Raw genomic sequence first — 14,630 nt, 5'->3', positions numbered from 1 at the left:
TCAATGAAGTTGCAGCTTGCGTCATTACTATGGCAATGTTAATGGCAGGGCCTAGTCCCAAATTAGCATTGGCTCCGAAAAAAAGTATTCAAAGTTATTCAAAGTAGCAGTTTCTGTATGACAAACACCCAGGACATGTATTTAGGGTTTGTTTAGATTGTTTTGGCCTAGCTTGTAAAATGCCTCCATTCCCCTGCAAGTTACTTTACTTTAAGATAGGGCCTTAATTTGACGTACAGTAACTATCTATATGGACATAACAAAGTGCAGAGGACCGACAGACAGAGAAGTATTCTTCCTCCTACCTTGCTTTCTGGAACGCCAGCTCGGACAACCAGCACCAAACCACTCCCAATATTACAATCATTCCTATGAAGGGGATGGAGAGAACAGGGGACTCAGACGAATGGATGTTGCTCTGGATTAGGGGAAGAAAAGGAGGGAGGGGGTGGATGAAGATGGAGGGGCAATGGAGAGAACGAAATAATAAATGAGTGGAGGGCAAAAACGTTTACATACGGACACCACAAATCACCCAAATGAATCCAAAATGAAACATGATATGGCCTTGCTATGAAGGGATAGGGGAGTTATGGTATGGACTGATACAAATAGGGTAGGGATGGAAATCTAGATAGATAGATTCCGTCAATTCGACTGATCGACAGTACATAAGAATTTATTATGCCAAAGTAAGCCACCATATTTTTTCATATGGAATATATTAGTACAATGCATGTGATTATTTATGTGCATACGTGACTGAAATTGTCTGTGGTGACAAAACAAACAACAATGAAAAATAGTGACACAAAACAAGATGTTGAAACACATGGTGAAAATCTCCTAACTCTTTCCTTATTCATTGGGGCTCTCGAGTGGTGCAGCGGTCTAAAGCACTTCATCTCAGTGCAAGAGGTGCCACTACAATCCCTGGTTCAAATCAAGGCTGAGTCACATTTGGGAGTGCACAATTGGCACAGCATCGTTTGGCTGGGCTAGGCTGTCATTGTAAATAAAAATGTGTTCTTAGCTGACTTGCCTAGTTCAATAAAGGTAAAACAATTTAAAAAAAAAAAAAAATTCCCAAGTCCACGGTAAAACACATAAAGCGTGTGGACATATAATACAATGCACAGGGACAGTATTTGTAGACTGGGACAGGCAGACAGTTTGACACAAGGGACAGTGCTGCCATAGGGAGGGCATGACACAGACAAAGTGGAGGGCAATTTGCATTGCCACATACAGACAGAGATCATAGCCCTCAAGCATGTTCTCTGATATGATCTGACAGTCATTGCCAGCTTATATCAAAGCATATTATAATATACAGTCATGTATATTGTATATGTATGTATATTGATATACAGTGCCTTCAGAAAGTATTCACGCCCTTTGACCTTTTCCACATTTTGTTGTGCTACAGCCTGAATTGTAGTAAATTGTAGTAAATTGAGACTTTTTTTGTCAATGGCCTACACACAATACCCCGTAATGTTGAATTATGTTTTAGACATTTTTACAAATTGATTAAAAATTTAAAGATGAAATGTTTTGAGTCAATAAGTATTCAACCTCTTTGTTATGGTAGCCGAAATAAGTAAGAATTGGCTTGACAAGTCACATAATAAAGTTGCATGGACTCACTCTGTGTGCAATGATAACATGATTTTGGATTACTACCTCATCTCTGTACCCCACACATACAATTATTGGTAAGGTATTTTCTGTCATCTGAATTAGTTGTTTTACGGGATTTTAACATAGATTAGTTTACCCTGGCCTCAGATCATTTCAAGAATATTTGTCTTGACTTGACTCAACTTATTTCAGAAGACACATGGATTCATGTAAAAGAAGAAAAATGCAAAATCCTCTCTGATTGACCTAATTCTGAAAACTTGCCCCATAAGTACTATTCCGGTGGTGTCTTTGCAAATTAGCTCAGTGATCACTGCCATGTTGCATGTATTAGAAATGCCAAACAGACCTGATCCTCGTAAAATTAGAATTTTTACATTTGTTTTTCTCCCCAAGGGTTTCTTCATGATATATGTATCTTGGGGTTCCTGAGTGGTGCAGCGGTCTAAAGCACTGCATCTCAGTGCAGGAGGTGTCATTACAGTCCCTGGTTCAAATCCAGGCTGTATCACATCTGGCCGTGATTGGGAGTCCCATAGGGCGGCACACAATTGGCCCAGCATCGTCCAGGTTTGGCAGTCATTGTAAATAAGAATTTGTTTTTGCCTTGCCTAGTTCAATAAATGTATTACAATTGTCCGTTTTTTATCTCTATGGCAGATAAACAGGCCATCTTCAAACACCTTCAAAAAATATAACAAACGCTTGGTACTCTATAGAACTTTCAAATCTCTTTATGATGACAAATCAGTCCTGCCTGGCCTGGGCCAACTGACTCGGTTGCTGATTGGAGGCTTTCAGGCAACTGCAAATAACCACTTTTAAGAAAGCGAAATCAAGCTACTTTCTGAGTTCTAGCTCAGACTCTGGTAATGTGTCTACATTTGGGAAAATAGTTAATGCACTGACGCGTGGAAATTCCTCTCGGTCTATGCCTAAGCAAGTTGTGTCAGAGTCTGGATCATTACTGATGTTGGGCCACCACGAGCCGCCAGAACAGCTCAATGCGCCTTGGCATAGATTCTACAACTTCATGTGTGGAAGCACCTACTTTCAATATACTTTGTATTCATCATTTACTCAAGTGTTTCCTTTATTTTGGCAGTTAATTGTAGAATGGACAGAGAGGTATCGCTCGAGTTGCCACAAAATGGAATATAACGTTGTGGATATGATGTGTACAATATGTAAAGACCTGCATCACTATACTGAGAGCTTTTCGGTTTCTAAAATTACTAATTTGGATTTTCTTTAGAACCCTCTATACTACACAACAAGGTTGAGGAAATTATTGTTGGTTGGGGGTAAGTTTCTCAAAAACAAGTGAAATCACAAAACAAGTGTCTGGACCCTTCTATAACATGCCATTTCCATCCAAATTGTAGATTTGGTTGTAAAAATGCTAAATACTTCCTTACCCTACAGACGTAGGTACCAGACCCGGTCTCAGGGATGGTTAACTCTCAAAATCACTTCAATATCCACTAAATTAGGTAATATTTCAACAGTATCTATACACAAAACATGTGAAATAAACAGACACAGAATATGTGTGATGTGTGTGCTGTATTTCTTGTTTTCATTTGCGTAAACACAACAGTCAAAAATCTCAAGCAGGGAAATGTTGAAGTCAGAAAACAGTCAAACAATTAGAACAAACCCAAAAAGCCTGAATTATATGCAATATACCGTTATTAACTCCTATCACTAGGGTGACACCTGACCTCTAACCCCAGTGTGACCTCTCACCTGCCACCCTCCAGCCAACCTCTCGAGCTCTGCCTTGCAGTGCAGTAGCTCCTCCTCCAATTCAGCCCTCTCCCTCTGGCTGCAGTCATACAGTTCCTGCAGTTCCCGCAGCTCCGTCTTCAACCCATCACACTGAGGGAGACAGAGTAGAACATAAAGGATCAATCAATCACATGTATTAACAAAGCCCTTTTTACATCCACAGCTGTCACAAAGATCTTTACAGTAATCCAGCTTAGACCTCAAAGAGCAAGCAGAAGCACAGTGGCAAGAAAACACTCCCTAGAAAGAACAGTTGTTGAACACTTCAGAACAGAGATTCATCCCGACACATTACAGGCCAGGTCTGTAAATTGTGTCGTAGTCCATTCCTGCAGTGCCTAATAATTTGTTAGTGATTGTGCAGCTGCTGCTCTGTTGTTTTTCTTTGCCACTGATATGTGTGACTTTATAATTTTCTTCAGCGCAGTTCTGAATCTGGCTGATTAAAACTGCTCCAATAGTCAGTGAGCATCCACTACTATAGTTACTATGGTACCGTCTGGTGCCTAATATACCTGTCTCTGTACCAGCGAGGCCTTCCCCTGCCTTTTTCACCTGGTCCCTCAGAAAGAAAATCTCCCTGAATCTTCCTTTCCAGACCCATCCAACAGACTGTACTGTACTGTACCGTACCGTTCTATTACCATAACATACCTGTCTCTGTACCAGCAAGGCCTTCTCCTCAGCCTGTTTCAGCTGGTCCCTCAGTGAGAAGATCTCCCCAAATCCTCCATTCCAGCCGGTGGGGGTCATGGGCTTCCCATCAAACGAAATGTTCTTCTGGATGGAGGCGTCCACAAGGCGGCAGTTGGTGCCTGGGCTCGTAGACTGGCACTTGACCATGGTCATATAGCTCTCCGCCATGCCCCCCTCCTCTGTGCCCACCCCCACTCCTGTACCAGCTATCTCACCATCCTTCAGGGACAGATATACGCTGTTGGAGCTGGTGTGGAGCGAGAGGAGAGAGTAAAATCCCAAAGGGGATTAGGCGAAAAGAAGGAGAATAAGATTAATTGATGTGGTGAACAATTAAATCTTAGGCTTTTTACGAAACAAAAATAGAAACGCAATATGTAAAGTGTTGGTCCCATGTTTCATGAGCTGAAATAAAAGATCCCAGACATATTCCATACGCACACAAAACTTATTTCTCTCAAATTTGTGCAAAACATTTTTACATCCCTGTTAGTGAGAATTTCTCATTTGCCAGAATAATCCATCCACCTGACAGGTGTGACATATCAAGAAGCTGATTAAACAGCATGATCATTACACAGGTGCACCTTGTGCTGGGGACAGCAAAAGGCCACTCTAAAATGTGCAGTTTTGTCAAACAAAACAATGCCACAGATGTCTCAAGTTTTAGGGAGTGTGCAATTGGCATGCTGACTGCAGGAATGTCCACCAGAGCTGTTGCCAGAGAATGTAAGGTTTATTTCTCTACCATAACCCACCTATCCAATGTCATTTTAGAGAATTTGGCAGTACTTCCAACCGGCATCAAATCAAATCAAATTTTATTGGTCACATACACATGGTTAGCAGATGTTAATGCGAGTTTAGCGAAATGCTTGTGCTTCTAGTTCTGACAGTGCAGTATCTAACAAGTAATCTAACAATTCCCGAACAACTACCTAATACGCACAAATCTAAAGTGGTGAATGAGAATATGTACATATTTTTATTTTATTTCACCTTTATTTAACCAGGTAGGCAAGTTGAGAACAAGTTCTCATTTACAATTGCGATCTGGCAATGGATGAGCGATGGCCGAACGGCATAGGGAAGATGCAATAGGTGGTATAAAATACAGTATATACATATGATATGAGTAATGTAAGATATGTACACTTTATTAAAGTGGCATTATTTAAAGTGACATTGTTTAAAGTGACTAGTGATCCATTTATTAAAGTGGCCAGTGATTGGGTCTCAATGTAGGCAGCAGCATCTGAGTTAGTGTTTGCTGTTTAAGCAGTCTGATGGCCTTGAGATAGAAGCTGTTTTTCAGTCTCTCGGTCCCAGCTTTGATGCACCTGTACTGACCTCGCCTTCTGGATGGTAGCGGTGTGAACATGGAGTGGCTCAGGTGGTTGTTGTCCTTGATTATCTTTTTGGCCTTCCTGTGACATTGGGTGCTGTAGGTGTCCTGGAGGGCAGGTAGTTTGTGATGTGTTATGCAGACCACACCACCCTCTGGAGAGCCTTGCAGTTGAGGCAGGCGCAGTTTCCGTACCAGGCTGTGATACCACCCAACAGGATGCTCTCGATTGTCAGGGTTTTGGGTGACAAGCCAAATTTCTTCAGCCTCCTGAGGTTGAAGAGGCGCTGTTGTGCCTTCTTCACCACACTGTCTGTGTGGGTGGACCATTTCAGTTTGTCTGTGCTGTGTACACCAAGGAACTTAAAGCTTTCCACCTTCTCCACTGTCCCTTCGATGTGGATAGGAAGGGTGCTCCCTCTGCTGTTTCCTGAAGTCCACGATCATCTCCTTTGTTTTGTTGACGTTGAGTGAGAGGTTGTTTTCCTGACACCACACACCGAAGTGCCCTCACCTCCTCCCTGTAGGCTGTCTCATCGTTGTTGGTAGTCAAGCCCACTACCGTTGTGTCATCTGCAAACTTGATGATTGAGTTGGAGGCGTGCATGGCCTCACAGCCGTGGGTGAACAGGGAGTACAGGAGGGGGCTGAGCACCCTTGTGGGACCCCAGTGTTGAGGGTCAGCGAAGTGGAGATGTTGTTTCCTACCTTCCTACTAGCACAGCTGGCCCTTGGATGTGCACAGAGAGCTAATATTAATAATATCTATGTCAATTTCTCCTGGCTGAAAGTGCAGGAGAGATTGACTTCATCAGTACTTTTATTTACGAGAGGTATTGTTGAATGCACCGAGCTGTCTGTCTAAACTACTGTCACACAGCTTGGATACCCATGCATACCCCACAAGACATGTCACAAGAGGTCTCCTCACAGTCCCCAAGTCCAGAACAGACTATGGGAGGCACACAGTACTACATAGAGCCATGACTACATGGAACTATTCCACATCAAGTAACTGATGCAAGCAGTAAAATTAGATTTTAAAAACAGATTAAAAAAATACCTTATGGAACAGCGGGGACTGTAAAGCAAATCAAACATTGGCCCACACACACACACACACACACACACACACACACACACACACACACACACACACACGGATTTAGTACTGTAGATATGTGGTAGTGTTGGAGTAGGGCCCTGAGGGCACACAGTGTGTTGTGAAATCTGTGAATATATTATAATGTTTTTTTAAATTGTATAAACTGCTTTAATTTTGCTGGACCCCAGGAAGAGTAGTTAATGCATTGGCAGCAGCTAATGGGAAAGCAGTAGCTGATGGGGATCCATTGTAAATACAAATGCAAAATACCCCCACCTGGGGGGCGGCCCGGGGGGGGGGGATAACTACACTGTTTATATTCAGCCATATTCCCAGACCTCTTTCCATGGTTAAATGTGGTGGTTCTCGCTTTCAGTTTTGCGCAAATGCCGCCATCCATCCACAGTTTCTGGTTAGGGTAGGTTTTAATAGTCACCGTGGGTACAACATCTCCCATGCACTTCCTTACAAAGACACTTACAGAGTCAGCGTATAGATCGATGTTGTCCTCTGAGGCTGATCGGAACAAATCCCTGTCCGCTGGATCAAAACAATCTTGAAACGTGGATTCCCATTGGTCTGACCAGCTTTGAAAGGTTCTAGTCACTGGTACATCCTGTTTGAGTTTCTGCCTATAAGACATAGGAGCAATATGGCGTCGTGGTCGGATTTGCCAAAGGGAAGGCGGGGGAGCGCTTTGTATGCATCACGGAAGTTAGAGAAGCAGTGATAGAGTGTATTATCCCCTGTGCGTAGTGCACTCAATATGCTGATAGAATTTAAGTAGCCTTGTTCTCAAATTTGCTTCATTAAAATTCCCAGCTACAATAAATGCAGCCTGAGGCACCACTTTAGATTTGTGCGTATTAGGTAGTTGTTGGGGAATTGTTAGATTACTTGTTAGATACTGCACTGTCAGAACTAGAAGCACAAGCATTTCGCTAAACTCGCATTAACATCTGCTAACCATGTGTATGTGACCAATACAATTTGATTTGATTTGATGCCGGTTGGAAGTACTGCCAAATTCTCTAAAATGACATTGGATAGGTGGTTATGGTACTGTATGAGCAGGCATAAGATGCAGACAAAGGACACAATTGCATTTTATCGATGGCAATTTGAATGCTCAAAGATACGGTGATGAGATCCCGAGGCCCATTGTCGTGCCATTCATCCGCCGCCATCACCTCATGTTTCAGCATCATAATGCACGGCCTCATGTCGCAAGGATCTGTACACATTTTCTGGAAGCTGAAAATGTCCCAGTTATTCGCCTGCATACTCACCAGACCAACAGATGCATATCTGTATTCCCAGTCTAGTGAAATTCATAGATTAGCGACTAATTTATTTATTTCAATTGACCAATTTCCTCATATGAACTGTAGCTCAGTAAAAAAATGTTGCATGTTGCATTGGTATTTTTGTTCAGTTTAAATGGGTAGCAGATACTGTAAGCAGACTAAGTAGCCAAATAATTGGATGCGCCCTCTCACCCTGTCCTCTGTAGTTGGAGGAGCTGTAGTTTCTCAGTCAGGCGTCTGTTGTCGTCCTTCAGAGTCTCACACTCCTCCCTCAAAGTGACACACTCCTGCCTCAGTGTACCTACATCACCTGACAGAACACAACAGGATCGTCACACATCAGGGTTGAGTTCAGTCGGCACAAAACGCAAGAAAACGGTCTGAAACGGAGTGATCTAGGGAGGTACTCTCTGAACTTGTCCAATAAGAAACACTTGTTTTCCGTTGCACATTTTGAAACATTTTGCTAATGTGTCCCCTAATGGACACAACCCAAGAGCTACACAGTAACACATCCTCCACAAGTTCTGTTTGTGTGACCACAGGCAAACATTGGGTATGATAGATGTACCGCTCATCACTATGTACATGGGAGGTTTAACTAAAGTATCAACGCTGAGTCTATACTTATGTGCCCTACCCATCAAAACCATCCGGCCTATTTTACAAGTCTGTACTCTGCCCACTGCAAATAGACATCAATGACAGACACAGAAAGAGAAAGACCTACTGTCTGTAAACCTAACGTCAGACTGGAATTTGACACTCATAAAACTGTGACCCAAACCCTACTGACTCTGCCACTCCTGTACTGCTCTGTCTAGGCATCTACACTGATAACATGATGAAACCTGTGCATGAGGTCCTGGCTGTGTTATTGCTGTGTTATTGCTAACTGCATCATGGTTAGAATCTCACAATCAAAGACAGTTGGGGTTTAATAAAAGAGGTTGAGGAAAGGGTTAAATATTACAAAAATGTCTCACACAGGGGGCCACAGGGGTGGTGGTGGGGTGATAGGTTGTGTGTGTTTGGGATACCAAGGATGACAGTGATGTCACCCTCTGAGTCAGGGAATGAGGCAAGTCAGGGGGGAAGTAGAGGGGAGGCACAGTGACATGTAAGGGACACATACCCAATACATGACATCACTGCTCTGCTCTGGTGGTGAGGGTTAGGGTGTGACTCAGGGAAGGGACGAAGGGTCTAGAGAAGCCCTTTGCTGATTGATGCTGCTTTGACCTGGCCAGTGGACAAGGTCAGGGGTCAGGGATAATAAGATCAGCAAATTTACTGTGAAGACCTTCCCAGATCTCGATTCGCAGCATGGTGATCTCTAGCTCCTATTGCTGCTCCTCTTATCTCCTCCCCTCTCTCTCACCTCCTTTCCTCTCTTCCTCCCTCCTTTGACTCTTCATGCTGATCTCTGCTCTCAGTGTGGTGATCTCCAGCTCGTACTCCTGCGCCTCATCGTTGAGCCTCCCCAGCTGGGCCCGGAGGCGACACAGCTCCTCCTGCAGGGACGCAATGTCGTTCTCCCTCTCTGCCGCTGCCTCCTCAGCTGCCTGCTGCAGAAGCAGAACCTGCAAGTAATCAATCAATAAATCAATCAATCAAACTCAGCAGCACCACCTGTAACACAAGGAACCGAACAGTCAAACTCATCCTTGCATGCAGAGAACACATACTTCTGGAAATAGTAAAGTAAAATAGCCTAACAAAGTAGAATAACCTAAAGTAGAATAGCCCTAAAGTAAAGTAGCCTAAAGTAAAGTAACTTAAAGTAAAATAGCTTACAGTAAAGCAAAGTATCCTAAATCCAAGTAAAATAGCCTTATTAAGTTGCATAGTCTAAAGTAAAGTAGCCTAAAGTAAAGTACCTTCAAGTAAAGTAAAATAGCTTCAAGTAAAGCAAAGTATCATACAGTAAAGTACAATAGCCTAAAGTAAAGTCCAACAGCCTAAAGTAAAGTAGCTTAAGTAAAGTAAAATAGCATAAGGTAAAGCACCACCTCCTCCTGGGCGAGGCGTAGCTCCTCGTGAGCCTCAGTCAGCTCACTCTCCTTCTCCTCCTCTAGAGAGTCCATCTCCTCCTGTACTGAACGCAGCTGGGCTGGGGAGGGAGACACACAGGGACAAGAGTTTAAATGGTTATACATACAGCAGTGTTCTTCAAACCTCTCCTCTGGGACCCTTAGCAGTTCCATATGATCTATTTCAGAGCTAACCTGATTTAACTTGTCAAGTAATCATCAAGCCATTGACTAGTTGAATCAGGTGTGCTCGTTCTAGGCTACAATGAGTTAGGTAGTGATAAGTGAGGAGATCTGATAACAGGGTGCATGAGCATATGGGTGTTCCTGGGAGAAAAGTAAGTTGGGATTTCAAGAGTAGCTGGTGTAACTGGTGGTAAATGGGCTGTAAGTGAGCCCCAGACATTGACAACAGACAATTGACTCAGATCCCCGTAAGACAAATGACGACACACACACGTAACACTTGACAGCCAATTACATCACCTCACACTTATGCAACACAGCCGTTCTGTCTATGTAGCCTTTCTTGGGGGCTCACACTGTCTCTGTGGCCCCTCAAATGTAAACTTTTCATTAGAGGTTAGGTGGGACAATGGAATTCCATATGGTGATTGGACATTGATGAATTATCTATTCATTACCAATCATAATTTTTCCCCATTAGCAATCTTTGTGTTAAACAGCCTTTACATGTAATTGTTTCGGCTCTCTGTGGCTGCTGTGAAGCGTGAGTCGGTGATATGCACATCCCAAACGTTCTAAGTACGGGTGCTGGAGGGCCTCATGATATATACTGATGCTCCCTGGTGCTTTATTGTTGTCACCAAATTCACAGTGGTTTCACTTATTTGGTGCCAGGATTAAAGCACTCGGGAGCAGCACTTTATACATCTGCTGTAGACAGTACCTTGCAGGTTGTGGACCTGTCGTGCAAAGGCTTCTGCCTGGTGGGCACTGGCCAGACGCTCATCCTCCAGCAGACCTATATGGGCACATAGGGAGGGAGAGACAGGTATGAGAGAAAGAATGAGTCAGCAGTTTATGGTGTAGTGGTATAATTCTCACTTCACACATTTTTCTGAAGTGTCGACATTGGCCTCATTCATCAATTATATTTATTTTCAAAGCCTTAAAATTTGGCATCCACATCAATGGTCTTGTTAGCAAGTCTTTAGGTTTTACACCCACATACATTAACTGGCATGTGATGTGACAATAGTGTAGTGAATTACTCACTGGTCCAAAAAGTTGGACCCATTCTGAAATGGAACTGGGACATTCTCACCCGGACGCAATATGCATAAATTAACTAATATAAAGACACCTTCTGAACAGACTTGAGGACAACTAGACCCATTCCGTATAGACCTAGTCAGATCCAGACCCGGTCTGATCCGAGTGAGGGAATCAGCAGAAAATATATATTTTTAAGCTACATCATTTTTGTATTTGTTTTTATTTTTTACCATTAACCCCTCCACCACCCCCCCTCTTCGGAAGACAAATATATTTTGTTTTTTTTACAGCTTTTTTGCTACATATACATACATTTTACATACACATTTTACATACATGGTACTTTTATATAAAGCAGTCACATAACAATAATACTTTACCAAACATAAACTCTTTAATCCCAACCCTCAGCCACGCTCAGCCCATCCCACCTATCACCATAGATCACCCTCATTTGGTTTCCATGTGCCATATATTTCTCAATTGTGCTATGATGTTTTACATACTTTTTTAACATTTTTAAATCGTATAGTATCCATAGATTGTGAGCTAAAGATGAAAACCTTTCCTACGAGTACTATTATATTATTTATTGACTGACTATATGGCTTTCCAAATCATCCAACACTGCTATTTGTAGGGTTATTTTTAAATGCATGTTATGATTTTTTTTTACCATTCCTGAACCTGTGGCCAGAAACAAGCTACATGGGGGCAAAACCAGAATAAATGATCTATTGGTTCTGTCTCTTCACAGCAAAATGTACAGAGCTGAGATTGTTATATGCCACATACAGTTGAAGTTGGAAGTTTACATACACCTTAGCCAAATACATTTAAACTCAGTACTAGTAAAAATTCACTGTCTTAGGTCAGTTAGGATCACCAATTTATTTTAAGAATGTGAAATGTCAAAATAATAGTAGAGAGAATGATTTATTTCAGCTTTTATTTCTTTCATCACATTCCCAGTGGGTCAGAAGTTTACAAATGTGATGAAAGAAATAAAAGCTGAAATAAATCATTCTCTCTATTATTATTCTGACATTTCACATTACAATTAATATTTGGTAGCATTGCCTATAAATTGTTTTACTTGGGTCAAACGTTTTGGGTAGCCTCCCACAAGCTCCCCAGAATTTTGGCCCATTCCTCCTGACAGAGCTGGTGTAACTGAGTCAGGTTTGTAAGGCCTCCTTGCTCGCACATGCTTTTTCAGTTCTGCCCACAACTTTTTTATGGGATTGAGGTCAGGGCTTTGTTATGGTCACTACAATACCTTGACTTTGTTGTCCTTAAGCCATTTTGCCACGACTTTGGAAGTATGCTTGGGGTCATTGTCCATTTGGAAGACCCATTTGCGACCAAGCTTTAATTTCCTGACTGATGTCTAGAGATGTTGCTTCAATATATCCATATAATTTTCCTCCCTCATGTTGCCATCTACTTTGTGAAGTGCACCAGTCCCTCCTGCAGCAGCACACAACATGATGCTGCCACCCCCTAATAATTAGCTGGTTGATCACCTGCACCAGGATGGGGTTGGAGCGGAAACCTACAGGAGGTTAGCTCTCCAGGAACAGGGTTGGAGAACCCTGACCTATAATATGGCACTGCTAATGGACCACAGCTAACAGCTAACTAGCTAGCCATTTCGCATCAACTACTCTCTTACCCTGTAGCTCGTGGAAGGCCTCCTGGTGTTTGTTGGACATTTCCCTGGCCTCCTCTAACTCCAGAAGGAGCTGCAGCACCTGGCTCCTCAACTCCTCCAGCTCCTGCTCCTCAGACAGGGGCTCCTGCTGCTCCCTCCTCCCCTTCTCCTCCTCCGAGATAGAGATTGATAGATCAAATCAAATACATTTTTATTCACTACATGCTTCGAATACAACAGGTGTAGAGCTTACAGTGAAATGCTTACTTACAAGCTCTTAGCCATCAATGCAGTTTTAAGAAAAACAAGTGTTAAGTAAAAAATAGATAAGTAAAAATAACAAATAACAAATAGTTATTAGAGCAGCAGTAAAATAACAGTAGCGAGGGTATATACAAGGGGGTACCGGTACAGAGTCAATGTGTGTGGGACAAGTTAGTCGAGGAAATTGAGGTAATAGAGTTAAAGTGACTATGCATAGATAATAACCAGAGAGTAGCAGGAGCGTAAAAGAGTGATGGGGGACAATGCATATACTCTGGGTAACCATTTGGTTAGCTGTTCAGGAGTCTTATCGCTTGGGGGTAGAAGCTGTTAAGAAGCCTTTTGGACCTAGACTTTGTTCTCCAGTACCGCTTGCCGTGCGGTAGCAGAGAGAACAGTCTATGATCAGGGTGACTGGGGTCTTTGACCATTTTTAGGGCCTTCCTCAGACACCGCCTGGCATAGAGGTCCTGGATGGCAGGAAGCTTGGCCCCAGTGATGTACTGGGCCATACGCACTACCCTCTGTAGTGCCTTGCGGTCGGAGGCCAAACAGTTGCCATACCAGACAGTGATGCAACCTGTTCGGATGCTCTCTATGGTGCAGCTGTAGAACGTTTTGAGGATCTAAGAACCCATGCCAAATATTTTTTGTCTCCTGAGGGGGAATAGGCTTTGTCATGCCTGCTTCACGACTGTCTTGGTGTGTTTGGAACATGATAGTTTGTTGGTGATGTGGACACCAAGGAACTTGAAATTCTCAACCTGCTCCACTATAACCCCGTCAATGAGAATGGAGGCGTGCTCGTTCCTCCTTTTCCTGTAGTCCACAATCATATCCTTCGTCTTTATCACGTTGAGGGAGAAGTTGTTGTCCTGGCACCACACGACCAGGTCTCTGACCTCCCTATAGGCTGTCTCATCGTTGTCGGTGATCCGGCCTACCACTATTGTGTTGTCGGCAAACTTAATGATGGTGTTGGAGTCATGCCTGGCCATGCAGTCATGGGTGAACAGGGAGTACAGGAGGGGACTGAGCACACACCTCTGAGGTGCCTCAGTGTTGAGGATCAGCGTGGCGGACGTGTTGTTACCTACCCTTACCACCAGTACAGGATCCAGTTTCAGAAGGAGGTGTTTATTCCCAGGGTCCTTAGCTTAGTGACGAGCTTTGAAGGCTCTATGGTGTTGAATGCTGAGCTGTAGTCAATTAATAGCATTCCCACGTAGGTGTTCCTTTTGTCCAGGTGGGGAAGGGCAGTGTGGAGTGCAATAGAGATTGCTTCATCTGTGGATCTGTTGGGGCGGTATGCAAATTGGAGTGGGTCTAGGGTTTCTGGGATAATGGTGTTGATTATGAGCCATGACCAAACTTTCAAAGCGCTTCATGGCTACAGACATGAGCGCTACGGGTCGATAGTCATTTAGGCAGGTTATCTTAGTGTTCTTGGGCACAGGGACTATGGTGGTCTGCTTGAAACATGTTGGTATTACAGACGCATGCTCAGAGTACACGTCCTGCTAATCCGTCTGGCCATGCGGCCTTGTGAATG

The 14,630-nt window shown here is 43.2% G+C and overlaps 1 protein-coding gene across 2 annotated transcripts in view; it reads right to left on the bottom strand.

The window, feature by feature from the left end:
- The window catches only part of LOC139408772 (coiled-coil domain-containing protein 136-like), a 50,098-nt gene that overhangs the window by 5,498 nt on the left and 29,970 nt on the right, over positions 1-14,630 (bottom strand). The window contains exons 4-11 of one of the 2 annotated variants that reach the window (XM_071153082.1): positions 12,836-12,986; positions 10,832-10,906; positions 9,901-10,001; positions 9,270-9,471; positions 8,081-8,198; positions 4,090-4,378; positions 3,394-3,525; positions 306-418 (exon numbers count right to left, since the gene is read on the bottom strand). In XM_071153082.1, coding sequence (XP_071009183.1) covers positions 306-418; positions 3,394-3,525; positions 4,090-4,378; positions 8,081-8,198; positions 9,270-9,471; positions 9,901-10,001; positions 10,832-10,906; positions 12,836-12,986 — 1,181 coding nt within the window. The remainder of the gene's footprint in view (positions 1-305; positions 419-3,393; positions 3,526-4,089; positions 4,379-8,080; positions 8,199-9,269; positions 9,472-9,900; positions 10,002-10,831; positions 10,907-12,835; positions 12,987-14,630) is intronic. The other variant, XM_071153092.1, reaches the window with a different exon arrangement.

This window comes from Oncorhynchus clarkii, chromosome 1 (genome assembly GCF_045791955.1).
Source record: "Oncorhynchus clarkii lewisi isolate Uvic-CL-2024 chromosome 1, UVic_Ocla_1.0, whole genome shotgun sequence".
NCBI lineage: Eukaryota > Metazoa > Chordata > Actinopteri > Salmoniformes > Salmonidae > Oncorhynchus > Oncorhynchus clarkii.
Note: the sequence above shows the minus strand (reverse complement) of the source record. Positions and strands in the feature narration are given on the sequence as shown.